Consider the following 23,146-nt stretch of genomic DNA (forward strand, 5'->3'; position numbering starts at 1 on the left):
ATCGTTAAACCTCAAAAATATTTATTTATTCAAAATTTCAAATCCAATTTTTAAATTATTTTCCTTCAAAAACCCATTATTTTAAAAAAAAAAACACACAATTATAATTTCTTTAGTTTCTCTCACAGCCACAGAATCCACCCCCCACTCCTTTTAAATCCCCCACTCTCCCTCCCCCTCCGCATTACCTTTATAACATTAACTCTTCTTTAAACTCCCACCGCAAAGCCACACAACACAATAAACACAGTACTCCTCCTCCTCCTCTCTTGTGTTTGTTGTGATGGGTGCTTACCGGCATTTCGAGCCGATCGCGAAATGCGACACCGAGGGACGATCCAGCCAGACGGTGGCGGCGGACCTAGACGGGACCCTCCTCGTGTCAGGGAGTGCTTTCCCTTATTACTTGCTTGTCGCACTTGAAGCGGGTAGCATATTGAGAGCCTTAATCCTACTACTATCCGCCCCATTTGTTTACCTCACTTACTTGTTCGTATCAGAGTCATTGGGAATACAGATTCTCTGCTTCATCACCTTCTCTGGTCTCAAATTGAAGGACATTGACCTCGTTTCGAGGTCAGTTTTACCCAAATTTTACGCCGACGATGTTAACCCAGTCACTTGGAAGGTGTTCAATTCGTTCGGGAAAAGATACATAGTCACGGCGAGTCCGAGGATTATGGTCGAGCACTTTGCGAAGACATTTTTGGGTGCTGACAAGGTTCTCGGAACAGAGTTGGAGGTCACGAAATCGGGCAGAGCAACTGGGTATATTAAGAAACCAGGTGTTCTTGTTGGAGAACATAAGAGGGATGCTGTTTTGAAGGAATTTGGTACCAATTTTCCTGATCTGGGGCTTGGTGATAGAGATACTGACCACGATTTCATGTCCATTTGCAAGGTTTGTTTGATTTTCCCAATCATTACTCTGCTTTTGTTTACGTGAAATATCTAGTCTGTTTTGTTATTTTTGTTTCATTCTGATCATCTCGAAACGGGCTCCTAATTTTTATATTTTTATTACCATTAATGGCTGTTGCATCTACACAACATTTATATTGCAGACTGTCGATTTGACGTACACCACACCTTCTTTATGTCCAAACGACTTAATTGAATGTCAATTGTGTAGCTGTAATTCATGATAATTAGGTACGATTCATGTAGACTACATGGATATTATTTGGATATAGCTTCTCATCATTAATTCAAACAGTGTATTTCTTGTGACATTTACGGACTACAATAGCATAATTATATCGAAAATGATACAAATCCAAAAAATTAGTATCAGCAATTATGCTAGATGTACAAAATCCAAATAAATTCGTAAGCTACGCATGTCTCACATGTCACACATAAAATTACAATAAAGTTTCTATTAGGGTGCAAGGAGTTGCTGAATTTGGAAAAATATGACCGACCCAACTGTCCTATATGTGTCACTAATTGTTTTCATTGGATTTTTTGACATGGGTCAATGTTAATTCTGAGTTAACGTCAATGTTTGCAGGAGGGGTACATGGTGCCAAGAACAAGATGTGAGCCACTACCAAGGAACAAGCTTCTAAGCCCTGTAATATTCCATGAAGGTCGGTTGGTTCAAAGGCCAACACCTCTTGTTGCTCTGTTGATGTTCTTATGGCTGCCCATCGGCATAATCTTGTCAATCCTCAGAGTCTACACAAACATTCCATTGCCGGAACGAATTGCTCGATACAATTACATGCTCTTAGGGATCAAAGTAGTTGTCAAGGGTACGCCTCCACCCCCTCCGCGGCCAGGCCAACCCGGAGTCCTCTTTATCTGCAATCATCGGACGGTTTTAGACCCCGTTGTCACCGCGGTGGCTTTAGGGCGAAAAATCAGTTGTGTCACCTATAGTATCAGCAAGTTCACTGAAATTATTTCGCCAATTAAGGCCGTGGCGTTATCAAGAGAAAGAGAAAGAGATGCTGCGAACATTAAGCGTTTGCTAGAGGAAGGTGATTTGGTTATATGCCCTGAAGGGACAACTTGCAGAGAGCCATTTCTGCTGAGGTTTAGCGCACTATTTGCTGAGCTTACTGACCGGATTGTGCCCGTTGCGATCAATACTAAGCAGAGTGTGTTCCATGGCACAACTGTTCGCGGACACAAATTGCTGGATCCTTATTTTGTGTTCATGAATCCCATGCCTACCTATGAGATTACGTTCTTGAATCAATTACCTGCGGAGCTGACCTGCAAAGGTGGGAAATCGGCCATTGAAGTGGCAAATTACATACAAAGGGTGCTTGCAGGGACACTTGGTTTTGAGTGCACAAACTTGACTAGGAAGGATAAGTACGCTATGCTTGCTGGAACAGACGGTCGTGTTCCATCAAAGAAGGAAAAGGCTTGAGAAGGAGAAAATGAAAGAAAAATTGGTGAAAGTGCATATAAATTTCATGTTCTTCTCTATTGTTTTTACATGTGATTTGTAACCTTTTTTATGAGAAAAAAAAACCCCAATAATACTCTTATCATTAGAATGATTATTATGAAGTAACTCTTATGTTGTATATTAATTGGGACGCCAAATCACCTGTAATTCGAAAGATTATTTTTTTTTATTGTTTTTAAAAATTCGTGTAACAATATTTATATTATGTCTGTTGATGTTATTGGATGTCAATGGGAATTGAAGGGGATTTTGTAAGAGATGGGTCTATGTGCTAAAATTAAAAGTGGGTTTGTGGTGTGAGGGTGATATTGAGATACGAGACTCTGAGTATTGACATGATAACAGGCAATAAAGGCCATCCAAGCCCCACACAGGTAATAGTGTAGTCGTACAAAAAAAGGTTAAGAGTTCATGCAGTAAAAGTTACTGTAATTTTAACCACAAATGTTTCGTTTGTAAATCAGTGTGAGGTCCATGTGTTGAACAGCAATGACTTTCATTGCAAGACTCTCGTGGAGACACAAAACACGTCATACTATATAAGACTTGCAACCTATTTTGTTTGTAATTGATTAAATGCCATGCCCAATACACTGCACTCTTGGCAGTGTTTTGCTGGTGTGGCCCAGTGGACCAATCTCAACGTGTTCAGTTCATTCAATCCACCTCTAATTGGAGTGAATTGTAGCTCAATTTTTCATGTCTACATTCCATGGTCAACGCCTGTTTGTTATGTTTATTAAAAATGCTGTTCATCCATTGATCCAAACCCAATAACAGTAGAGAATGCGTTTTAAGTGGTGTAGAGTTGCGGTCCAAGACTGAGTTTCAATGTCGTTGTTTTTACTTTGACCGTAGCAGAAGTGACCAATCGAGCCAGCTCTCTTACGGGCATATGGTCGGGGCCTCGTTATTTAAGCCTATTCTTTTGGATGCCAAGTCTTGATTGGCCAAAGATGTGCAATTTATCAACACAAGTGGGGGGCAAAATAAGGCAACATTGGTGGAGTTTTGGCACCAATGATCTGAGTAATTGTTTTGTTTTGGGTCCTGTTATGGGTTCGGTGACAGATTGGAATTCACATGGCAATGGCAGGCAGCATATGAGTGCCAGATCAATAGTTTTACGGGGTATTTGATTACTAATCTAGTGAGTGTAAGTGTGAGTGTGAGTGTGAGAAGAACATTACTATATTTGGTATGAAATGAAGAGTGAGCATGAGTGCTAGAATTTTAATTGTACAATTTTCATACTATCCAATTTTTTGTACATAAAATAACGACTAGATTAATTTAATGGTTGTTATTACTTCTTAATAGGGAATATAATAGTCTTTTGATTATCAAACTCATTCTCTCTTGTGAAGATTAACAAATCTCACCATCTTAGTGAGTTTGGCTAATCTCCCTAAGAAGGGAATGAAAGTGGGATGAGTTTGAGATTTCACCCTCTTAAACTCAACCAAACGAGTAAATGAGTGATTTTCACCCTCGACTCGCCTTATTCCCCCTCAAAATACCAACCAAATGCCCCGTGACTGCTTTAGCATTAATTAATAGCTAAAAGAAGCATGGTTTCACATCCATTACAAAGTAAAATAATGCCTCTCTTTTTCTATATTCCTAGAACTTTATATATCCTACAATATTTGTGGGTGCATTACGTGCACTATAGACTACATTTTTCATAATTTTGTTTTGTTTTATTTTGCGTCTATCAAAACTTGTAGTCCCATCTCACATCGGATTGAAATTAACTCAATTCAATGTATATAAATAGACGTCAAACTTTACATGAGTAACGTATTTTTTGAGCATAAATACTTCGGAGATAGCCCACGAAAACAATCCGTGCAGTGCAAAAATACTGATAGGGATGAATACAAGTACATCCATAAATAGCACATGCAATTTTGGGCTGGAATTGCAAATTCTGGGACCAATTGTCCTCTCAAGTTATTATTCTTTTGATGTTTTCCTCTAATAAATAGGTGGGTTTATCAATACGATGACAGACTGTAATGCATTATGTGTGTCAACCCACGTTGTCGGCTTCTATTTCTGGAGTTTAAAATCTACTCCAATTTCTGGAGATTGGAACTTACAAACTCCATGGGAGGCCCATCAAATGAAATCCAAAAAAAAGCCCACTTGTAATTATCTTAGCCCATGTTTGGCTTATTAGTCTACAATTTTGTTCATAGACTCCAATGGGCCTTTTATGTGGGCTTTCTCAGTGAGAAAGGCCTGGCAACCATACAAAAAAAGGGCAAAAAAAAGAGAGAGAGTAAACGAGGGAAGCACAGGGAGCGAGCGAGCGAGAGAGAGAGAAGGCTGAGAGCGAGAGGGGTGATAGGGCAGATTCAGAAGGGAAGATCGCGATGGATGTGATAAAGGAGCAGCAAATTTCGGCGAGGCCAATCGAGAAGGTGATAGTGCATCCACTAGTCTTGCTCAGCATCGTCGACAACTACAACCGAGTGGCCAAGGACACTCGCAAGCGAGTGGTCGGCATCCTCCTCGGAAGCTCCTTCAAAGGAACCGTTGATGTCAGCAACAGCTACGCAGGTTCGTTTTCTTCACCCTTTTCGTGTAACGATGTTTTGAAAGAAAAACCCTAACCTGACCTTTGGCTTATGGTAGTCAAGAAATTTGTTGTTTAAGATGAGAATTTAACTGAATGAGTTAAGCACCCTAGCTTTGTTTTGTTTTGTTTATGGTTGTTAATTTTTGGACTTGTTTTTCATTGGACATACTAGTAAAATGTCTTTGTAGATCTGGAATCTGACATGATAAGTGGGGGAATTTTTTATTTGTGATATTATCGTTCAAATTGAGGATTAGCTTGTTTTCTATGTAATTATTGGTACTTGATAAACAGATTGCGGGATTTGAGTTTCTAACCTATTTGATGCTCATTGCCTGTTAAGGCGTTGCTTAGGTATTAATCAATGATATTGAAACCTATATTATATACGGTTTGATATTATCAATAATCAACCGTGCCTGCAATTTTGATATGCTGAAGCTTGGATTTTCGCTCTTAATCTTGTTAAATTCAGGGATTTGACCAAAACCGGAAGGAATTGGTTTGAAGCTTTAGTTGCTCAAAGTGGACTCTATCTTATTTAATGAGAGAAATTATGCTTTAAAAAAAGGAAGGAAATATAATCAAGAAGGCCAAGTTGCAGAACTTGTCAGTTTCAAAAGCAGAAAAGGTTGTTAAGGATTCTTGCATTGATAAGTTTTAGATTTTAGAAAATAAGGTTTTTTTGCGTGCTTTGATTAATTTCCTGTGTTACTGTGAATTAGGCATGTGGCTGATGAGCTGGTGATTTATGGTTCAAGTGCAGCATTTTGGTTTGAAATTTGAGTTTTTGGAAAACCTTCTGTTCTTTTTTGAAAGGAAATGCATAGAGTTTACGGCGGCTATGTAACATAAAACTGAATTATTTGGGATTTTGTGATTTGCTAAAAGTTTCCTTATTCAAGTTGTTTTGATGTGTGCTTGTATCAGATGGATTATGACTGATCATGATAAATATCTGTCTTATCAAATTTCAGTGCCATTTGAGGAGGACGACAAAGACCCAAGCATATGGTTTTTTGATCATAACTATCACGAAGCTATGTATTCAATGTTCAAAAGAATCAATGGTAATTCTTGTTCCAACTTCTTGTATTTAACTATTTGTAATATATTATTATATTAATTATATCCTTATTTGAATTTGCTGTTATTGTTCAGCCAAAGAGAACGTGGTCGGCTGGTATAGTACTGGTCCAAAGTTACGGGAAAATGACTTAGATATTCACCAGTTATTCCACAAGTAAGATAGCATTATCTTGCAAATCTTTTCTGAATTCTACTTCAACATTTTTCTATTAATATATAGCTTAGAAAATGCTGCTGTTTTTATTTTAAATCTTGGAGTGGCCCTTTTGGCATCAGGCCCTTGCACATTAGACTTGATCTACTATATTAGAAAAGCCGGTTGGTTTGAGATATTTTATGGTATGTTTTGACCTTAGAGGTCCATTTTTCTGATAAGTTTTTTACTGCTATGTAGCTATGTCCCAAATCCGGTCTTAGTTATCATTGATGTCCAACCAAAGGAGCTGGGTATACCTACCAAGGCATACTTTGATGTCGAAGAGGTTAAAGAGGTGGGAAGGATATCATGCTCTCTTATCTCGGTCTACTCTCTGAGTAATAGCTATTTAAAAATCTAATATTTCAATTTTTAAGGACAGATCCAACACCGGTAAATTAAACAATGTTGAGGTTACTTATGTTCTTTTCTTAAGATGTGATAGTGCACCAATTTATCCTTGGCTGAAAGTTAAGCTGATACTTGTTTGTGGTTACAGAATGCTACTCAGAAAAGCCAGAAGGTTTTTGTTCATGTTCTTTCAGAGATTGCTGCTCATGAAGTTGAGGAAATTGGTAAGCCGTGAGATGAAAGTCAGACGTCATCGGAATCTGAAGTAGAATTTGTCTTTCCATTAGTTTTTGTTCCGCTACTTACTTATATGACGCTTCTGCAGGAGTGGAACACTTGCTAAGGGATGTGAAGGATACAACCATTAGCACACTTGCAACGGAGGTAGATTTTTTTCCCAATTACCCTTCTTAATTTGTTGGGGGGCCACAGCTTCTGATGGATTCAAATCAAGTCATAGTTTTTTGTACAAGTTGTGTGACTATATGGAGGATTTGTTGGTGTGTGAAATTATTGTGAATCACTACTGTGAGAAATGTTGTAAATTTTTTTTGATTTAGCATTATAAAGGTGTGTTCAGAACTATTACGGATGTCTGTTTGTTCGGTAAGAATAGCTGTATATATCTGGACTGCCTATGAGCAGGGTACTTCTATCCTCCCCAGACCGTGCAGTGGTAGCGGGTGCCTTATGCATGGGGTTTGAAGTCTGTATGCTGTGGAGAGAACAAGTTACAAATGAGTTGTATTGATTTTGGCCTTGCCATGGGAGATGCCCAATGAAACAGAATTTGATACCTCAAATTCTATTACATCCGCTGTGCCATTGGCTTGATTGGTACCCTTGAATTTTCTGGAAGTTTAACGAGGACGAACTTGAGTACCAAAGCTCATATGTGATGTTAAAATTGCATCTGAATTACTGTTTATAATATTGTTATCACTGTTTGTCTTTCTCAGGTTACTGGTAAGCTTACAGCCTTAAAGGGTTTGGATGCACGACTACGAGAGATACGCAGTTACCTCGATCTCGTCATTGATGAGAAGCTTCCATTAAATCACGAAATACTATACCACTTACAGGTATCCGGTTCATTCTTGGTTCATGGGACCAAATGATTATCTACCTTTAAACATATTGAATAAACATGCCACCAATAAACATATTGAATGTGCTATATCTTATGCCAAATGCCCCTATCATTTGTCTATTCCTCGATGCAGCAAGATAGGTGCCACTTGTGGGTTGTATGTGTTTCTCAGCTGAAAAGGTCGTATTTATATGCTAAGCTACCTGGCAACCAAAATATAGTGGACCATAACAAATCAGGATTACAGCATTTATGGGGTTGTCTGACCATTTCTATGTATTCTATGAATTTCTGTATTCATGTCTGCTTATGTTAAAAATTTCAGGATGTCTTCAACCTCCTGCCCAATCTTAACGTAGCTGAGTTGATCAAGGCCTTTTCAGGTGTGTCGAGTATACTTGATTCTTGTAATCTATGTCAGTCGGTTTATCAACCCTTCGATATTTAATTATGGAAGACAATTTATGGACTCTCATGTGCAGTGAAAACGAACGACATGATGCTGGTAATATATCTTTCCTCTGTCATTCGAAGTGTAATTGCGCTCCACAACTTGATCAATAACAAGGTGATTTAGTCTTTTTCAGAACAAACACGTGCTCTGGTATATTGCTAAAATCCCTTTGAATGCAGCTAACGTGTTTCTTTGGTTTGCAAAACTGTTTTTTTCCAGATACTAAACAAAGAACACGAGAAAGCTGAGGATGCCAAACCAACAACAGTACCAGCTGGCAGCGGAAGCTGAATGTTCTCTTCAGTTACTGGGTTTCAAAAGCACCCAGGGCATAGGGGCCTGGTTATTGGTTTGAGGCCTTGAGGATTTTGTAATCCCATCTGAGATGTTGAGGGCCAGCAATTTGAGATTCATTGATAGTGTTGGCTACTTCAAGATGTTAGTGAATTTTATTTTTCCAAAATTAAATTGCGAAACAATATCAATTTCGAGGCTTTGATAGACTTCAACTTGGTGCAACGTTGGAGATAGAACCTGTCCTTTGAATCATCAGGGAGGGTTTTAATTTTTTTCAAAGCTCGGCTGTTGAGATTATGAGCGAGCTAGCCCATGAAGTTACTGAGTGGGCCGCAATGGTTCATCAACAGAGGGTTTTAATTTTTTGTCAAAGCTGTGCTGTTGAGATTTTGAGCTAGCTAGCCCATGTAGTTGGTAACTGGGCTGCAATGGTTCAGTGGACCGGATGGATACCCGTTCATATCCTTCACTTCAGTAGCAGAGTATTTGGGAGTGTATTTTGACTGGATTTGGTTCTTGGTTTAGTAGTGTATTTTATTGCCTGAAACGAAGAAAAAGGGCAGACAAAATTTGAAAATGGGATGACGAACTACATATATTTCAAATTGAAATTGTTTGCAGGCCATAATTTATTACGACGCAATTAAATGGGCCTTGAGCGTCAAATGAAAGCCTAACTATGGATTTGGAATTCCGGACAGATGATTGCTGACCCACAGCCCAAATAAGTTTTTTGTCCTGTCATAATTTGAGTTTAAGGGAAAGCCCAGCCCATCTCCAGTTTCGAAGACGAAAAGCTGGCAGAAAACCATGTTCTTGGAGGTTGGTTTCGTGGTTTTGATATAATCTCCTCCCTCATCGCATTTTCAATATCCAGGGCCTCGGAGGAGATCACCAGTCTTTAGCAAGTCGATCGTCTGCCCATGGTTGACTCCAGGCTCCAGCATCTTCGACAAAGTCTGCAAAAGCGCCTCCCTTCTACAATGTCGCCGTCTCGGAGGAGATATGGTGTTTTCAGCAAGTCGATCTGCGGAAGAGACGGGGGTGGAGGAACAGGAGAGGAGGAGGAGGTCCGCAAAAATTGGGGATATCTCTTTATCTTTTTTTGGATTATTTTGTTTTTTATATTACAGGTGGCATTTTTCTTTTAATTTTATATTCCAATCTGGGAAATATGTCACAGTTCAGCAATTTGAAACGTTATTTTTTTTTTCAAGGACCACCTACGTAGGTTTCCCCGTAACATAACTAGAAGCGGAAACAATCAAAATTAGGTTTCCCCTCCCGCCGTACCATATTCCTTTGCAGCCGCGAATTGCCGTCCGGGACTTCATTGGAGTCGACCGGTCTTTGTATTTGCATTGTAGTGTTCGATTCATTGAATCTCCTACTTAGTCATTCGCAACTCTCTAGCATTCAGGTGCCTTTTAACTCTTTGCTCTTCTCATGGTCGTCTAAAAATTGTTCTGTTACTTTTTTTTTCTCTGTTTAGTTTCTTAGCAGATAGTAATTAACTTGCTCGGACTTCACTGTCTTCCTCCACTTCGTCCTTTTATTTCGTTTTTCTATATTTCTTTCCCCTTTCTTTTGGTTCGTCCTTCCGCTTCTTTGATTTGCCGATATAATTTCTCTCTATGACATGTTAATTTAAGCTGATGATTAGTTGTTCATATAAAGATCCCTGGAATGCATTTCCTGTATGTTTTTGCTTCGTAGAATTTCTGGTATGTACATAACTTGTTCGATAAAATGACTGTTTGGTATTTTGATTACTGTTCATGTCGTAGTACTGGTACTCATGGCAGGATCAAGATTCAAGAGATTTGATCTTATTTGAAGTGATGCCGACTTAAGCTTTTATATATATATATATATATATATATATATATATATATATATATATATATATGACTATTAGAGCGTCCTTTCTTTGTTGTGATTTGTTTGGTCAGAAAGATTAACGGTTTGGATAGTGAATACGATATAGTTTCAGGTTCTGCTGAGGATTGTAGACCTGGTAAAAATAAGCATCTTAATCCATTAACCTATGTGGGCTTTGATGACAGATCTCTAATAAACTTGTATGAGATCATATGAAATTCCTCCTTTTCTTTTGAGAGGAGGAAACTGTGTTTGGTAGAAAGGAAGATTTTTCTACTTGTTTGTTCGCTTTGTTCCCCCTTGATGAGCTTCTTCTGATTTTTGTGGCAGAAGTTTTTTTTTCAGTAGCTACAGAAGTTCAAAGGCGTTGAGAAGATGGGCAAAGCATCTCGGGACAAGAGGGTAGGGTTTCTGTTTATGGTATTCCTGTCTCATATCCAGAGTTTCCTTATTTTGTGAACTTCATGGTGGGCTAGTTGGGTTTGTAGGATATCTATTATCGAAAGGCAAAAGAAGAAGGTTGGCGTGCGCGAAGTGCCTTTAAGCTCCTGCAGATAGATGAGGAATTCAATATATTTGATGGTGAGGTCCAGGTTGCTTCTCTCTCTCATGGCAGTTGTTGTCCAATTAAATTGATAAGTTAACAAGAGATAAATATGTCAATGTAAATTTTAGACCTTTCATCTTCATATTGGTCAATAAAAATGTGATTTGCAGGGGTTAAGCGAGTGGTGGATTTATGTGCTGCTCCTGGTAGCTGGAGTCAGGTACGCAATTTTCAAGTTATTACAGTAATGTTATATAGTGCAAGTGTTTTAAGTATGTCTTTTTTAAATTTTACTGTCACCTGTATTTCCTTGTTTGCCTGTTTTCGTAATCTTTAGATTTGTTCCTGTATTCCTGTCAATACAAGCTGTATTTTGAATGCGCATCGACTTTCAATGAAAATTTTGTTGGAATTTCTGAAATTAAGGGTTTGGTTCCTGTACTCTGAATGCGTGAAAGCTGGTCTGGACACGTGTTGCGTTAATAATTGTGATTGACTCATTCTTATGCTGTTTGGACTAGTGACATGAAAAGAGATTCTACTGATTTTCAATGCTTTCTTATCATTACAGGTTTTGAGCCGTAAATTATATCTTCCAGCAAAGCTTGTACCTGATTCAAAGTAAGTTATTTCTAGTGTTTTCTTAAGTTTGGTTTATTGTAGTAGCCTTCTTGGTAACCGTCAATATATCAGACATTCATAAAACATGAAAATGTTGAACAAATTCATGTTGCTTCATTTATCAGTAACTTACGTATGTGTGTTTCTGTGCATGTGCTTGGGCACGCATGTTGTTAAAAAAAGGGGGGGAATGATAGGTTCGTGGAGGGTAGAAAAACTTACTTGTACTATGCATTTGCATTTATGATTGAGTTCCCCTGGATTTGAAGATTTCTCAAGCATGAGCTTCTCATCGCATGTAGATGCTTTCCACTGTTTTTTTTATGGGGTTCTTATTTTCTGATTCATAGATTTGAACACTTTTAGACAGTGTTATCAGAACCGGCCCGGCCCGTCGGTCGGACCGGTTCAACCAACAATTTTCATCTATGCCGGGTCGATCCTCATGTTGAACCGAACAAGCAATTGACCCGTGCCAAACCGGTATGTCCCGCGGTTGATTCTTGAACCGCACGGTTTAACGACTCACGGGTTAAAAACCTTTTCAAAAATTATAACTTTTTTATCGAAGCACTCAGCATTTAAGTCGAAATATTTTACCTACAAACCTTGTACCTGTCATTCTTTTATGTTAAGCTTGTGGTGATAAATTTTGTAAGACTTTCGATGTGGGATTTCCCACCAAAGAGAGAAAATCAGAAAAGATATAACAATAAATTAATTGAAAATTGTTCAATCATGATTCACTTCATGGATTGATGGGCCCATGACAGGCGTGGGTCCCATATTTCCTTTGGCTTGAAGCATTTTGTTTTTTATTTTCTCACTACTTTAATAATAAATTTTTTTTATAACTTTTTTTATATTATTGTAAGTTTATAACTGTTTTTTTATGAAAATTCTTAAAACTAATTTCAATACCATGTTTATTACTGTCAAGTATGATATTATATTACTATATTTTTTTCTTTCTATCTTAAATTAATTAATTATCATTGTTGATCTATTTAGTAATTGATATAAAACGACACATAATTAAGTTAATATTTATTTATTAATATTTATAAATAAAATTAATTAATTAAAAAAACATGCGGTTCAACCCCTTGACCCTTCGGGTTAACCGGTTGAGCCTTCAAAATTTCTTCCACGGGTTGATGCACGGGTCGAGTCTGATAACATTGCTTTTAGACAACTTATTTTATTTTGCTACCTTCCTGCCAACTCTATAACTTTTCATTCTATTCACAGGGATAAAGATCATCCCCTTATTGTGGCTATTGATTTGCAACCCATGGCTCCAATTGAAGGTGTCATTCAGGTGCAGGGTGATATAACCAATGCCCGAACTGCAGAAGTGGTAGGATTGTTGCATAATTGCATCCTTATTGTTCATTGCTTGACTGCTTATGATATACTAGTATCCATTGCTTATCTTATTCTTTTTACCAGGTTATTAGACACTTTGATGGCTGCAAGGCTGACCTCGTTGTATGTGATGGTGCTCCTGATGGTAAACCAAATCTGTGGTTACCGCTTTCTACTTTATGGCCAACCAAAATCTGTAACATTTGATATGTGATTGCAGTTACTGGTCTTCATGACATGGATGAATTTGTTCAGTCCCAACTCATACTGGCTGTAAGTTTTTGGGACCCTCGTATCCAAACTAAATGTAAATAATTTCCTGGCAAAACTAATTATTCTTAGTTATGAGTGGTATTTTTCGATTCAAGGGGGAATTTGAATACATTTGGTGAGCATGCATGTCATTCTGCCATGTTCAATAGCTCCAAATTGCTTCTAAGTAGTGTTCAGCACTAATATATTTTGTACATAATTCACTCTTTGACACTTTTTATCTGTTGGAAAACACATATTTAGTAGCTTTGTGGACTTTTGGGTGTAAATATTAGTGAATCTTGCTAAGTTTTTCTGCACTAACATCATTTAGGTCATTTTTCTTCCAGGGTTTAACAATTGTCACACATGTCCTTAAAGAAGGTGGGAAATTTATTGCGAAGATATTTCGCGGAAAAGATACAAGTCTTCTGTATTGCCAGGTAATATGATCTCCAGTTTTGGTAGATATTTAGTGGTTGCAACTTGCAATCGTTTCCCAACATTTAAGGCAGTATTTTGGCAGCACCGAACAAACCAGATCGAATATAACTTATTTTTCTCCCTCATTACTGCAGCTGAAACTGTTTTTCCCCATAGTGACTTTTGCAAAACCAAAAAGCAGCCGCAATTCAAGCATAGGTAAGAGTGACATCTTTTTTTAACTGTTTTAATTTTCTGTACACTGCTCATATAGTCGGACACATTCCCTAAATGCACAAAGAATGCATGTGCCCTGGATCCAGCACCCTCTTGAACATGGATGGCCCTTAGAGATATTTAATAATATCGTTAAGATAGTGAGAAAGTTGTTTTTTTCTGTCATGCAGAGGCATTTGCGGTTTGTGAGAATTATTCCCCCCCTGAAGGATTCAATCCTAAAGACGTGCATCGCCTGCTGGAAAAGATTGGGAGTCCTTCTGGAGTCGATGATCTGGGTAATATTACAATTTTTACCATTCAATTGAAAAAAAAGAGAGGAGAAAACCTTTAGCATAATAGAAACTGGTTATGTATTTTCTGGTTGATGGTTAGTATGTAATGTGGTTAAAAAATGACATCTTTTGCATGTATTTGGATGGATTGTTGTTTTCTCTAGAAACATGTTCAGAATGGAATTCTGTGTGTTTTTTCTTTTCCTTACTACTAGAAGATTATTTCTACTATTTTAATGACAGTAGCATGCAAGTCCATCTTGATTTTTAAGTCCCTTCAATTGTAAACTATGAGATGGGCAGGCCTTTGAGTTTACAATACTTATCTACAGTCAGTTGGATTACTGTTCAGAAGATGGCAGAACATAGGGAGAGACTGAAAATTATTCACCTCTAAGAATTTAGAATTATTAAGAATAAATATCAAAGGGCGAACCATGGCCTAGTGATAAAGTTGCTTAAGTGCAACCAGAGGTCATAGGCTCTAGCTTTGCTTTGCTATTCTTCTAGCCCTAGACTACTGTTCTTTGTTGTTATGGAAGTAAAAGTTGTTCATTCGGATAAACTGTTGGGTAATGCTTCTCTTCAATCCTATGCAGTCATAGATGTGTTGGCCAAAGTTACAAAAATTGGTATAGTATTCTTTTATTTGGTGAATTACTGATCCTACTGGGAGCATGATTTTCGTATATGGCCAGTAGTTATTTCTTTCCCCTCCCCCTCTTATAAATATACGTGTTGCATGACAGATTGTAGTAGTGGGTGGTTGGAAGGTCCGAACAAGGTGTATATCCCATTTCTAGCGTGTGGAGACCTCAGTGGGTATGATTCTGACCGGTCATACCCACTGCCAAAAGTTACTGAGGGAACTTACCAGAGCTTGGATCCTGTACAGCCCCCAATTGCCCCTCCTTATAAAAGAGCCCTTGAATTGAAGAAAGCTTCCAGTCACGGTACCCGAGAGCTTGAAAAGCTCTCCTTGGATTCTTGATGGTCAGAAATAATTATTGTTTCTATATGGAATAAACTATTTATAATTCTTGTGCACATTTTATTGCGAACGCTATGTTGTAGGGCTTTGCTTCCCTTCGTAAGCACTTCCCTTTGTCAGATATTATTATTAGAAGAAATGTGTATTAAGCATATTTTTTAGTTCACATGCTCTCCTTGTGGCAATAGTTTCTAACTATAATCTGCAGAAACTGAGTTTGATCTTTATGAAGAGGAAGAAGATTTCAAGAATTCAAATGCAATCTTCTACATATTCAGCTCGTTGAGAGACATTTCATCTGCTAAAGATTTCGATCTTGCCAAACTAGCTGAAGAGACTTTGCTGGAAGACCTCCTTCTCATGGAAACACACCGTAGAGCATTTCTTTTAATTGGAAAGTTGGAAACAAATTCGAGTTGGAAAGTTGTGTTAGATGCATTTCTTTTAATAGGGTTGTATTAGCCAATAGGCCCCAACCTTTCATGTGCTATGCATTATAGATCAAGTAATTGAGAAGCCATGTGATATGGCTTTGGAATGTGATAGCATAACATGCTTACAATCTTGACCCAGGCTCTATCTTCAATTTAGTAGGATTAGCTTGATTGAAATCTCATGGATGCCAACTTTGTTCATTAAACCGGCCTTTGAAAGTCTCAACTCTCAACCATCCCACTTGAGCTGGGTATTTTATGCCTTGTTTGTTGAGTTAAAAAAACAAAAGTTAATGTGGCTTTACCATCGAACATTTGTTTTATGGTATGGTGGATGGAATTTGTCGGGTTGACCGGTAGGAGTGTAGGACCACTACATGGTGGGCCATTCGTATCCCAAAAAATTGAAGGCCTTGGGTAGAAAAGCACGACTGGGCCCTCTTAGACTCGGTGGGGACAAAGTCAGTCACAGAGCAGTCAGATTTTGGTGGGCGTATCAGGTTTTTTCAGATGATGTGATGGGCCTACCTGTTAAGGCCCAAAAACTGAATGAAGTGTTATGCTAGGCAAATTACCGATTAATCCGCGTTTCAAATTACGGATTACGCATTCGAAACTCACAAGGCCACATCTAGGAACTAGGAACTAGGAACTAGGATGGGCCAAATGGGCCCTCTTAGACTTGGCAGAACAGGCCTTTTCCCCCCACTAATTATGGGCTTTTGAGCGTCTCTTTGCCAATAAGGGATTGATAGTCCATGCCAATAAGGTGTACAGAGTGGACAAAAGAACGTGCATATATGCAATCATTTTTAACTAAAATATCTACTATATTATATAATGCCAACATACATACTATTAATAAAATTGTGCACCGAACAAAGCCCTTGTATATAGTCAAAAGGGGTGACAATGACCTACTCAAGTGCCAAAGCCCATGCAGTCATGACACGCACAGACAAGACGCCAAGGGCAGCCATTGTATATGGTCAAAAGTGGTGACAATGACCTACTCAAGTGCCAACACGTGTGCAATCTTAACACACAGCGCCAAGTCTAGAGCCGCCTAGTTGTTAATTCATCATCCAATTTTGTCACAATAGCACACCAGAATCGACTATGAAGAAGCTTCGCTTAGATTTATGGAGTTATCCATCTCAATAATGAAAACGCACCTGTAGTATAAAATAGAATAGACTATTAGTGTGGAAAATGAAGAGCGGCCGGAATAAAAGACCTTAATTATCCAAAACAAATTGTCATATTTTATACTAGTACTAGACTACTAGTGGAGAGAAAAGGACATTTAATTCCTAATTAATTCGTCTACTATACAAAACCCAATTGATTATTTTTTATTTTTAAAAAAATACTTAATTTGTTGTCTGATCCCCAAGGGCCAAGACAAAGTAGCTATAGATAGCCACCCAAATGCGCCACACGTGCTTTTCATTGGATGGCCCTATTTTGCTTGCCACGAATTGGTGACACCAATATTTGAAAGATGGACGTGGCCAGATTTCAAACCAAATGAAAGCTAGACTACCTGCCATTCTGCCAATGCCTCTCTACCAATGGTCCAATACTACTATACATTGTACGTTACGTTAAAGCTGGCTGGCATTGAAACTTATTATTATTATTTTATATATATATACACACACACAGAGAAAAGTGTGTTTGTATGGAAATTAAGGTAGAGATGTGGTCATCCTTTTTTATTTTCTATAATAATGTTTGCCATGAAATTTGTCTGTATTTATTCTATATTCTTCCCAATGTGCTACCGCAGCCTCTAGCTACTTGTCTAAAGTTTAAACACTTAAATTTCTCACTTCAGTGCTAATCACATGATCGTCGTCATTGAAGTTTTTATCAAAAAAAAAATATCAAAATATCAATGAGAATTCACCACATGTATTCGTCTTCTTCATTTATTTTTATTGGATCATACATTCACAAATTCCCATTATTAATGTCATATCATTTTTTATTAGACAAAATAATCATTCATTAGCGTTCGAATTATTAGGTTATTGTTGATGTAATAATTCAACAACCAAATAGTTCTTTAACTCAAAAATATGAGACAAATTGTAGGGGTCAAGTTCAGCCCCATTCAAATATAAGGGTCATGTTCAACCCAAATACAAATGGGCCAAACCAAAACATAAGTTCACAGAGACAATGTCAACAAAGCCTAACATATTTGAGACCAAAACATACAATCCAAAAGGACTTGGTCAAACAAGGCAATACAAAGCCAATACAAATACAAAAGACCGATACACAAAGGTCGATCAGGCTGTAGAAGGATGAAGCTGAAGATAAGACAGTTCCACAACAACAGTTATGTCTGAATTGACAAGAAACTTCTTCAACTGTTATCAATTTCCTCAACCATTGCAAACTGCCGATAACTACACAATATAAGTATAAAAGAAGCTATTAGCAAGGGAGAAGATAAAAAAGGAGATTTAGTATTCTATACTTGATTCATGTACAATTTACAACCAAAACAAAATAATGAGAACATTGAATCTACACCGTGAATCTAAGCTCAATGCCGAACCACACAAACATTTTTGTCTTGTTTTACTTTCTTCAAATTACTTACAAACAATTCGGTTGTTAAATTATTGCATCAACAGTTATATAGTCACCAAAATGTTTACAACACCTCTCTAACTCTCTCGACCAGGATTAGTGGCCAATTACAAAACAATCATAACAATCTATAATTGTTTATTTACCATTAGACAAGATAATCATGATTTATTAGCATTCAGATGATTAGGTTATATAGCCACCAAAACGTTTAAAACAGCTCTCTCAACCAGGATTAGTGGCCAATTACAAAACAATCATAACAACCTATAAAATGTTTATTTAATTGTTTTTCATGGACAATCGAAATGGGAGATCTCTACTGTCTTATCTCCGGCAATTGGCATGACCTTTACTTACAAGTTGGTGAAAAGACAATGGAGGACTATATTCGGACAATCTAGCTACTGTAGTTTCGATAGTTGTATTTTTTTGTCTCAAGACATTTGAACCTAACCACAACTGGCCCAGTTGTTTCAAAACATGAACTGGGACGCTTTTATAAATGTATTCTCACCTGTGGACGTCCGTGATGTACACATAATTGTATGCGTACCCATTGTTTCAACCACATCAAATGACAGTAAGAGTGGCCCCAACTGTTTCAGCAGCTTATTTCAACTACAAGATTACGGACCTCCGTATGTGATAATAATATCCAACTGTTTCAGCAGATTATTTCAATTAACCACGAGATCACGGCCGTCAGCATGTGAGAATAATCTTATATTTAGCTTGTAATCTGGCTTACCATTTTCATGTATGTAACTCAACATCCACCAGAGCAATATATAAACCGCACATCTTTGTTTGGACAAACAGCTACTGCAGCAAGTAATTTAACAGTATAAATGTATAATTGTTTGGACAACTACTAAACAACATTTTCTCTGTCTAGACTTTAGGTTTACAAATGCACAATAGAAGTCAAAAGAAATTTTGGTTTTGGCAATAATAATGACTGGATGGAAACCGATAGAGGGGGAAATATTCACATTATTGGGTTGTTGGGTGGTTTTTTTTTTTGTGGGTATAAAAATGGGTGCATTAGAATTTAGATATGACTATGACTTGATGCGTAAATGACTTGTACTCAGCAGTGCCCCACTGTGTGAGTCATGATATTTTCTCAGATGCAATGAACGGGGACGTACATTTGACCTTTTGTCGTTTTCCACTACTGGGCCGGGCCCAAAAGGTAAATCAATTACTTTTTTTTTTTATAATAAATCAATTAAATTAGTGGACTTATACGAATTAACCAAACTAGTAATGACAGATCAGTAAGCTGAACTAAGCTCAAGCTTATCCCAGCCAGCCAGGCTGCCTCTCTGTGTATTTGCATCATATCCTATATAATATTGTGGTGACACTAAGGCAGTAAGGCCTACCTGCCCCGAAACTACGAATAATCAACAACCACCCCGAAACTACCCACCTTATGTGCATGAATCTGGACTCCTAGCCTCCTTATTTAAACCCAACCACACTCCCTCCTACTCCTCACTCGCATTCCCTCCGACACAGAGACTAAAATGCCTTCTTCTTCTACCACTGTCATCTCCAAATGCACAATTCATCCAAACCAAAAATCCACAATCAAGACATTGAAACTCTCTGTCTCTGACCTTCCTATGCTCTCATGCCAATACATCCAGAAGGGTGTTCTTCTTAATTACCCTCCTTACTCCTTTGAGGATCTCATTTCGTTCCTCAAGACCTCTCTCTCTGTATGCCTCTCTCATTTCCCGGCTCTCGCCGGCCGTCTCATCACGGACCAAGACGGCCATGTTCACATCTTGTGTAATGACGCTGGAGTCGAATTTCTTGAAGCCAAGGCCAGACATTTGGATACGAACACAATTTTGTCACCAATTGATGTCCCTGGCTGCTTTAAGGAGTTCTTCACTTTCGACAGGACGCTTAGCTATTCCGGCCACTCCAAGCATTTGGTGGCAGTACAAGTGACGGAATTAGCTGATGGGGTTTTCATCGGTTGCACTGTAAATCACGCGGTCACTGATGGAACTTCGCTTTGGCATTTCTTCAACACGTTCGCAGAAATCTGTAAGGGAGTGAAGAAAATTTCGAATACACCAGAATTTAATCGCAACACAGTGTTTAACTCGCCAGCGGTGCTGGAATTCCCCACCGGTGGACCAAAGGCGACATTCTCAGGCCATGAGCCATTGCGCGAAAGGATTTTTCATTTTAGTAGAGAAGCGATCTTGAAGCTCAAATACAGAGCCAATAACGGTACTCTGTTACAGCATGCAGAGATATTAGGGAAGAAAAAAAATGACAGTTTGAAAGTCCTTAACGGAGAAAGAAACGCCAACAAAACTCCTGTTTTGGAAACTTTCCTAAAGAAAAACACTCGTACCGAGGAGATTTCTTCTTTTCAGTCTCTGTGCGCCCAATTATGGCGCTCCGTGACACGTGCGAGAAAGCTCGCGCCATCCAAAACGACCACGTTCCGAATGGCTGTAAACTGTCGACGTCGGCTGGAGCCGCAACTCCACACTTACTACTTCGGCAATGCAATACAGAGTATCCCCACCCTCGCTTCGACGGGAGAGCTTTTGTCTCGCAATTTGTATTGGGGAGCCGATCTACTCCATAAAAATGTGGTGGCGCACGACGACGTGACTGTGCGACGCGGCATAAAGGACTGGGAGAGAGAGCCGAGACTATTCCCGCTGGGGAACTTCGACGGTGCATCGATCACGATGGGAAGCTCGCCAAGATTTCCGATGTACGATAATGATTTTGGGTGGGGCCGGCCTCTTGCGGTGAGAAGTGGCAGGGCCAACAAGTTTGACGGTAAGATCTCAGCCTTCCCTGGGAGAGAAGGAAACGGAGCTGTCGATCTTGAAGTTGTTTTAGCACCTTCTACGATGGCTGGGCTGGAGAGTGATCCAGAGTTCATGCAGTATGTATCAACAAACCTGTGATTGGGCATACCATGTAAATGTGAATTAGGATCTGTAAATCGATCTGAGGCTTTCATTCTATATTTGGGCTTGAGGCCATACAAATAATATAGTTGGGCTTGTCATTCAAGAACTTTTATTAATTGATACAAAAAGGGGAAAGGTGGATCCAATCTAGGCCCATCCCATTATATTCATTTCTGCGTTTTTGTTGGGTGGATTTTTGCAAAAATGAAAATAATTTCAACCGTTGGTATCCCGTTATTTTAGCGGCTGACGCACATGATTCAAATGAATTCGTGACCTCCACATAACTCACATGATATACATTAAATTATTTGCGTATAACTCAAAGCTGGGAGAATGGGATCCCTATCATCACTTGGACTTTTATAGGTGTTTTTAGTCGTTGTAATTAAGCAGATACTTTTCTAGTCTCTTCATATAAACACAAACATGCCATTACATCAGTTGTTTGAATCTGTAATACAAGGAAGAAGACCCATGTCAAGACAGACACATAAAGGCCGAGCAAATGCCAATGCTTGTGGTTAGACAGTCTTTTCGCACTAATGCCTTACACATATAATTGATAGTTGGAAAAACCAGTGACATTTGCTTTTCACCATTTAACTTTATCCCTGTTTTCCATTGGCTGCTGGACAAGAAATTCAATCACACTGTGTGGTACTTTTTTGTTTCTTAGTTAGGAATGCAACATGTGTTTTTACCTGGGCTGGTTGCAATAATGGGGATTTAGACTTTTTAACTGCACAGGGTCAGGTCAATCTTGGTAGTGCAACTGCAAACTTTATGCATCATGTTTATTGGATTCTGTTTTTGTGACTAAAAGTGGTGAAAATTATCTCATGTAATGATAGACATTTTTACTCTCCTCTCGTAATTTTATTTCAGAAAATTATCTTGAAGAATAGCCTTGCGGACTGCAAAGTATGGTGTTACATATTGAAGGCAACGCAAGGTGGGAGACCTGAGACGTTTAAAAGGTTGTATTGCCAAAGCAAAGCAAGACAAGGAATGTTACGTTTACCTACTCAAAAGCAAACAAAAAGGAAAACAGGACATATTATGTATTATTGGCATTTGGTTTGTAGTGCCATTTCCCAACCATCATTTTATAATATGGAAATTTAGATTACTGATGCAACAGTCCATTGTTTCCTGCTCATATACAAATCTTCTGTGCATTATTGGAGACTTGTTTTTGTATATGTCCACCAGAATGTTCGATGTAGCACGCGGCCCGAGTGATAATGAAACTAAGTCTCTTGTCCCACATCGCTCAGGTAAATATGCAAAGTAATTGGCCAAACTTCCTAAATAGTAACAAGATATTTTCCTGAGCTCAAATTAGTATGGATTGTTGTTGGGCCTAGAAAGACAAAGACATAAAAGCTCTTACTCTTGAAGGGAAGAATCAGGGCATTGTTGAACACACAGAGAAAAATAGAAGACCATAGTGTGTTTTATAGGCTGTGAGACCAGGTGTGGTCTGAAATCAACACAAAAGTTTCAATAGGAAGAATTAGAATAAACAATCCAAAGTGCCTTTCTATGCAAGTTGCAGAAAAGCTATTCCTTTTCAAAAGAAAGTGGTACTTCTGTCATTTACCACACAAGACTTTGATAATAATGCTCTTGTTGCCTGGAATTGCATGCCTAGTGGAGGGACCAGGAATCATTTATGCAATGGCAACTAGCCTTTTCATAAGGTTGCAAAGCAGCAGCAGCAACAAGCCAACAACAAGAGAGGAGCCAAATATTGCAGCAGTAGCTATGTAAACAAAATGTAAGAGGAAATTCTTCTGCAAGTTCATGAGATTTGATCATTCACAAAACAAAATAACCAAGTCAGGTCAAGGTTGGTGGTACTTATTAATCATGCTACAGAACTCAAATTATAGTATCGACGAACGGAATAAAAAGAAAGAAATGACAGGAACAAGGGACCTTCAGAGAATCAAGAACTTGCTTGATTATTTAAGTTTGCACATATAATTAGACAAAAGATTCTAGCTATGAATGAGTTCCATAAGATACAAGTTAAAAAAAGAAGCTACCCCAACC

At 38.3% G+C, this 23,146-nt stretch overlaps 4 protein-coding genes across 6 annotated transcripts; all 4 read left to right on the top strand.

The window, feature by feature from the left end:
• Positions 1-222: 222 nt before the first annotated feature.
• LOC119991484 (glycerol-3-phosphate 2-O-acyltransferase 6) lies at positions 223-2,656 on the top strand. Its single transcript, XM_038837832.1, has 2 exons — positions 223-901; positions 1,514-2,656. Exons 1-2 carry the CDS (start codon positions 284-286, stop codon positions 2,381-2,383), a joined length of 1,488 nt encoding a protein of 495 aa, XP_038693760.1. The 5' UTR covers positions 223-283; the 3' UTR covers positions 2,384-2,656.
• Positions 2,657-4,706: 2,050 nt separating this feature from the next.
• Positions 4,707-8,718, top strand: LOC119991506 (26S proteasome non-ATPase regulatory subunit 7 homolog A). Its single transcript, XM_038837856.1, has 10 exons — positions 4,707-4,993; positions 5,990-6,082; positions 6,174-6,255; positions 6,496-6,592; positions 6,797-6,872; positions 6,974-7,032; positions 7,608-7,730; positions 8,064-8,121; positions 8,221-8,306; positions 8,412-8,718. Exons 1-10 carry the CDS (start codon positions 4,807-4,809, stop codon positions 8,481-8,483), a joined length of 933 nt encoding a protein of 310 aa, XP_038693784.1. The 5' UTR covers positions 4,707-4,806; the 3' UTR covers positions 8,484-8,718.
• Positions 8,719-9,292: 574 nt separating this feature from the next.
• LOC119991490 (putative tRNA (cytidine(32)/guanosine(34)-2'-O)-methyltransferase) lies at positions 9,293-15,621 on the top strand. 3 transcript variants are annotated; one of them, XM_038837841.1, is made up of 13 exons: positions 9,295-9,559; positions 9,707-9,909; positions 10,701-10,772; positions 10,859-10,952; positions 11,088-11,137; positions 11,489-11,538; positions 12,790-12,898; positions 12,991-13,051; positions 13,127-13,179; positions 13,509-13,601; positions 13,737-13,800; positions 13,989-14,096; positions 14,843-15,621. In XM_038837841.1, exons 3-13 carry the CDS (start codon positions 10,746-10,748, stop codon positions 15,082-15,084), a joined length of 951 nt encoding a protein of 316 aa, XP_038693769.1. In that variant the 5' UTR covers positions 9,295-9,559; positions 9,707-9,909; positions 10,701-10,745; the 3' UTR covers positions 15,085-15,621. The 3 variants fall into 3 exon arrangements, with proteins under 3 accessions (XP_038693774.1, XP_038693769.1, XP_038693765.1); XM_038837846.1 differs by lacking the exon at positions 9,707-9,909 and having other exon boundaries at positions 9,293-9,559; XM_038837837.1 differs by having other exon boundaries at positions 9,295-9,909.
• A 3,901-nt stretch (positions 15,622-19,522) lies between these two features.
• Positions 19,523-21,255, top strand: LOC119994975 (BAHD acyltransferase DCR-like). The gene has a single exon (XM_038841312.1). It carries the CDS (start codon positions 19,661-19,663, stop codon positions 21,077-21,079), a length of 1,419 nt encoding a protein of 472 aa, XP_038697240.1. The 5' UTR covers positions 19,523-19,660; the 3' UTR covers positions 21,080-21,255.
• The last annotated feature ends 1,891 nt before the right edge of the window (positions 21,256-23,146 follow it).

This window comes from Tripterygium wilfordii, chromosome 3 (genome assembly GCF_013401445.1).
Source record: "Tripterygium wilfordii isolate XIE 37 chromosome 3, ASM1340144v1, whole genome shotgun sequence".
In the NCBI taxonomy this organism is placed as follows: Eukaryota; Viridiplantae; Streptophyta; class Magnoliopsida; order Celastrales; family Celastraceae; genus Tripterygium; species Tripterygium wilfordii.

Coding starts and splice junctions, on each gene's coding strand:
- LOC119994975 (XM_038841312.1), top strand. CDS start 19,661: ATGCCTTCTTCTTCTACCACTGTCATCTCCAAATGCACAATTCATCCA.
- LOC119991484 (XM_038837832.1), top strand. CDS start 284: ATGGGTGCTTACCGGCATTTCGAGCCGATCGCGAAATGCGACACCGAG. Junction 902..1,513: donor ATTTCATGTCCATTTGCAAG/GTTTGTTTGATT, acceptor CAATGTTTGCAG/GAGGGGTACATGGTGCCAAG.
- LOC119991490 (XM_038837846.1), top strand. CDS start 10,746: ATGGGCAAAGCATCTCGGGACAAGAGG. Junction 10,953..11,087: donor GGAATTCAATATATTTGATG/GTGAGGTCCAGG, acceptor TGTGATTTGCAG/GGGTTAAGCGAGTGGTGGAT. Junction 11,138..11,488: donor CTCCTGGTAGCTGGAGTCAG/GTACGCAATTTT, acceptor TTATCATTACAG/GTTTTGAGCCGTAAATTATA.
- LOC119991506 (XM_038837856.1), top strand. CDS start 4,807: ATGGATGTGATAAAGGAGCAGCAAATTTCGGCGAGGCCAATCGAGAAG. Junction 6,873..6,973: donor TCATGAAGTTGAGGAAATTG/GTAAGCCGTGAG, acceptor ACGCTTCTGCAG/GAGTGGAACACTTGCTAAGG. Junction 8,307..8,411: donor ACAACTTGATCAATAACAAG/GTGATTTAGTCT, acceptor GTTTTTTTCCAG/ATACTAAACAAAGAACACGA.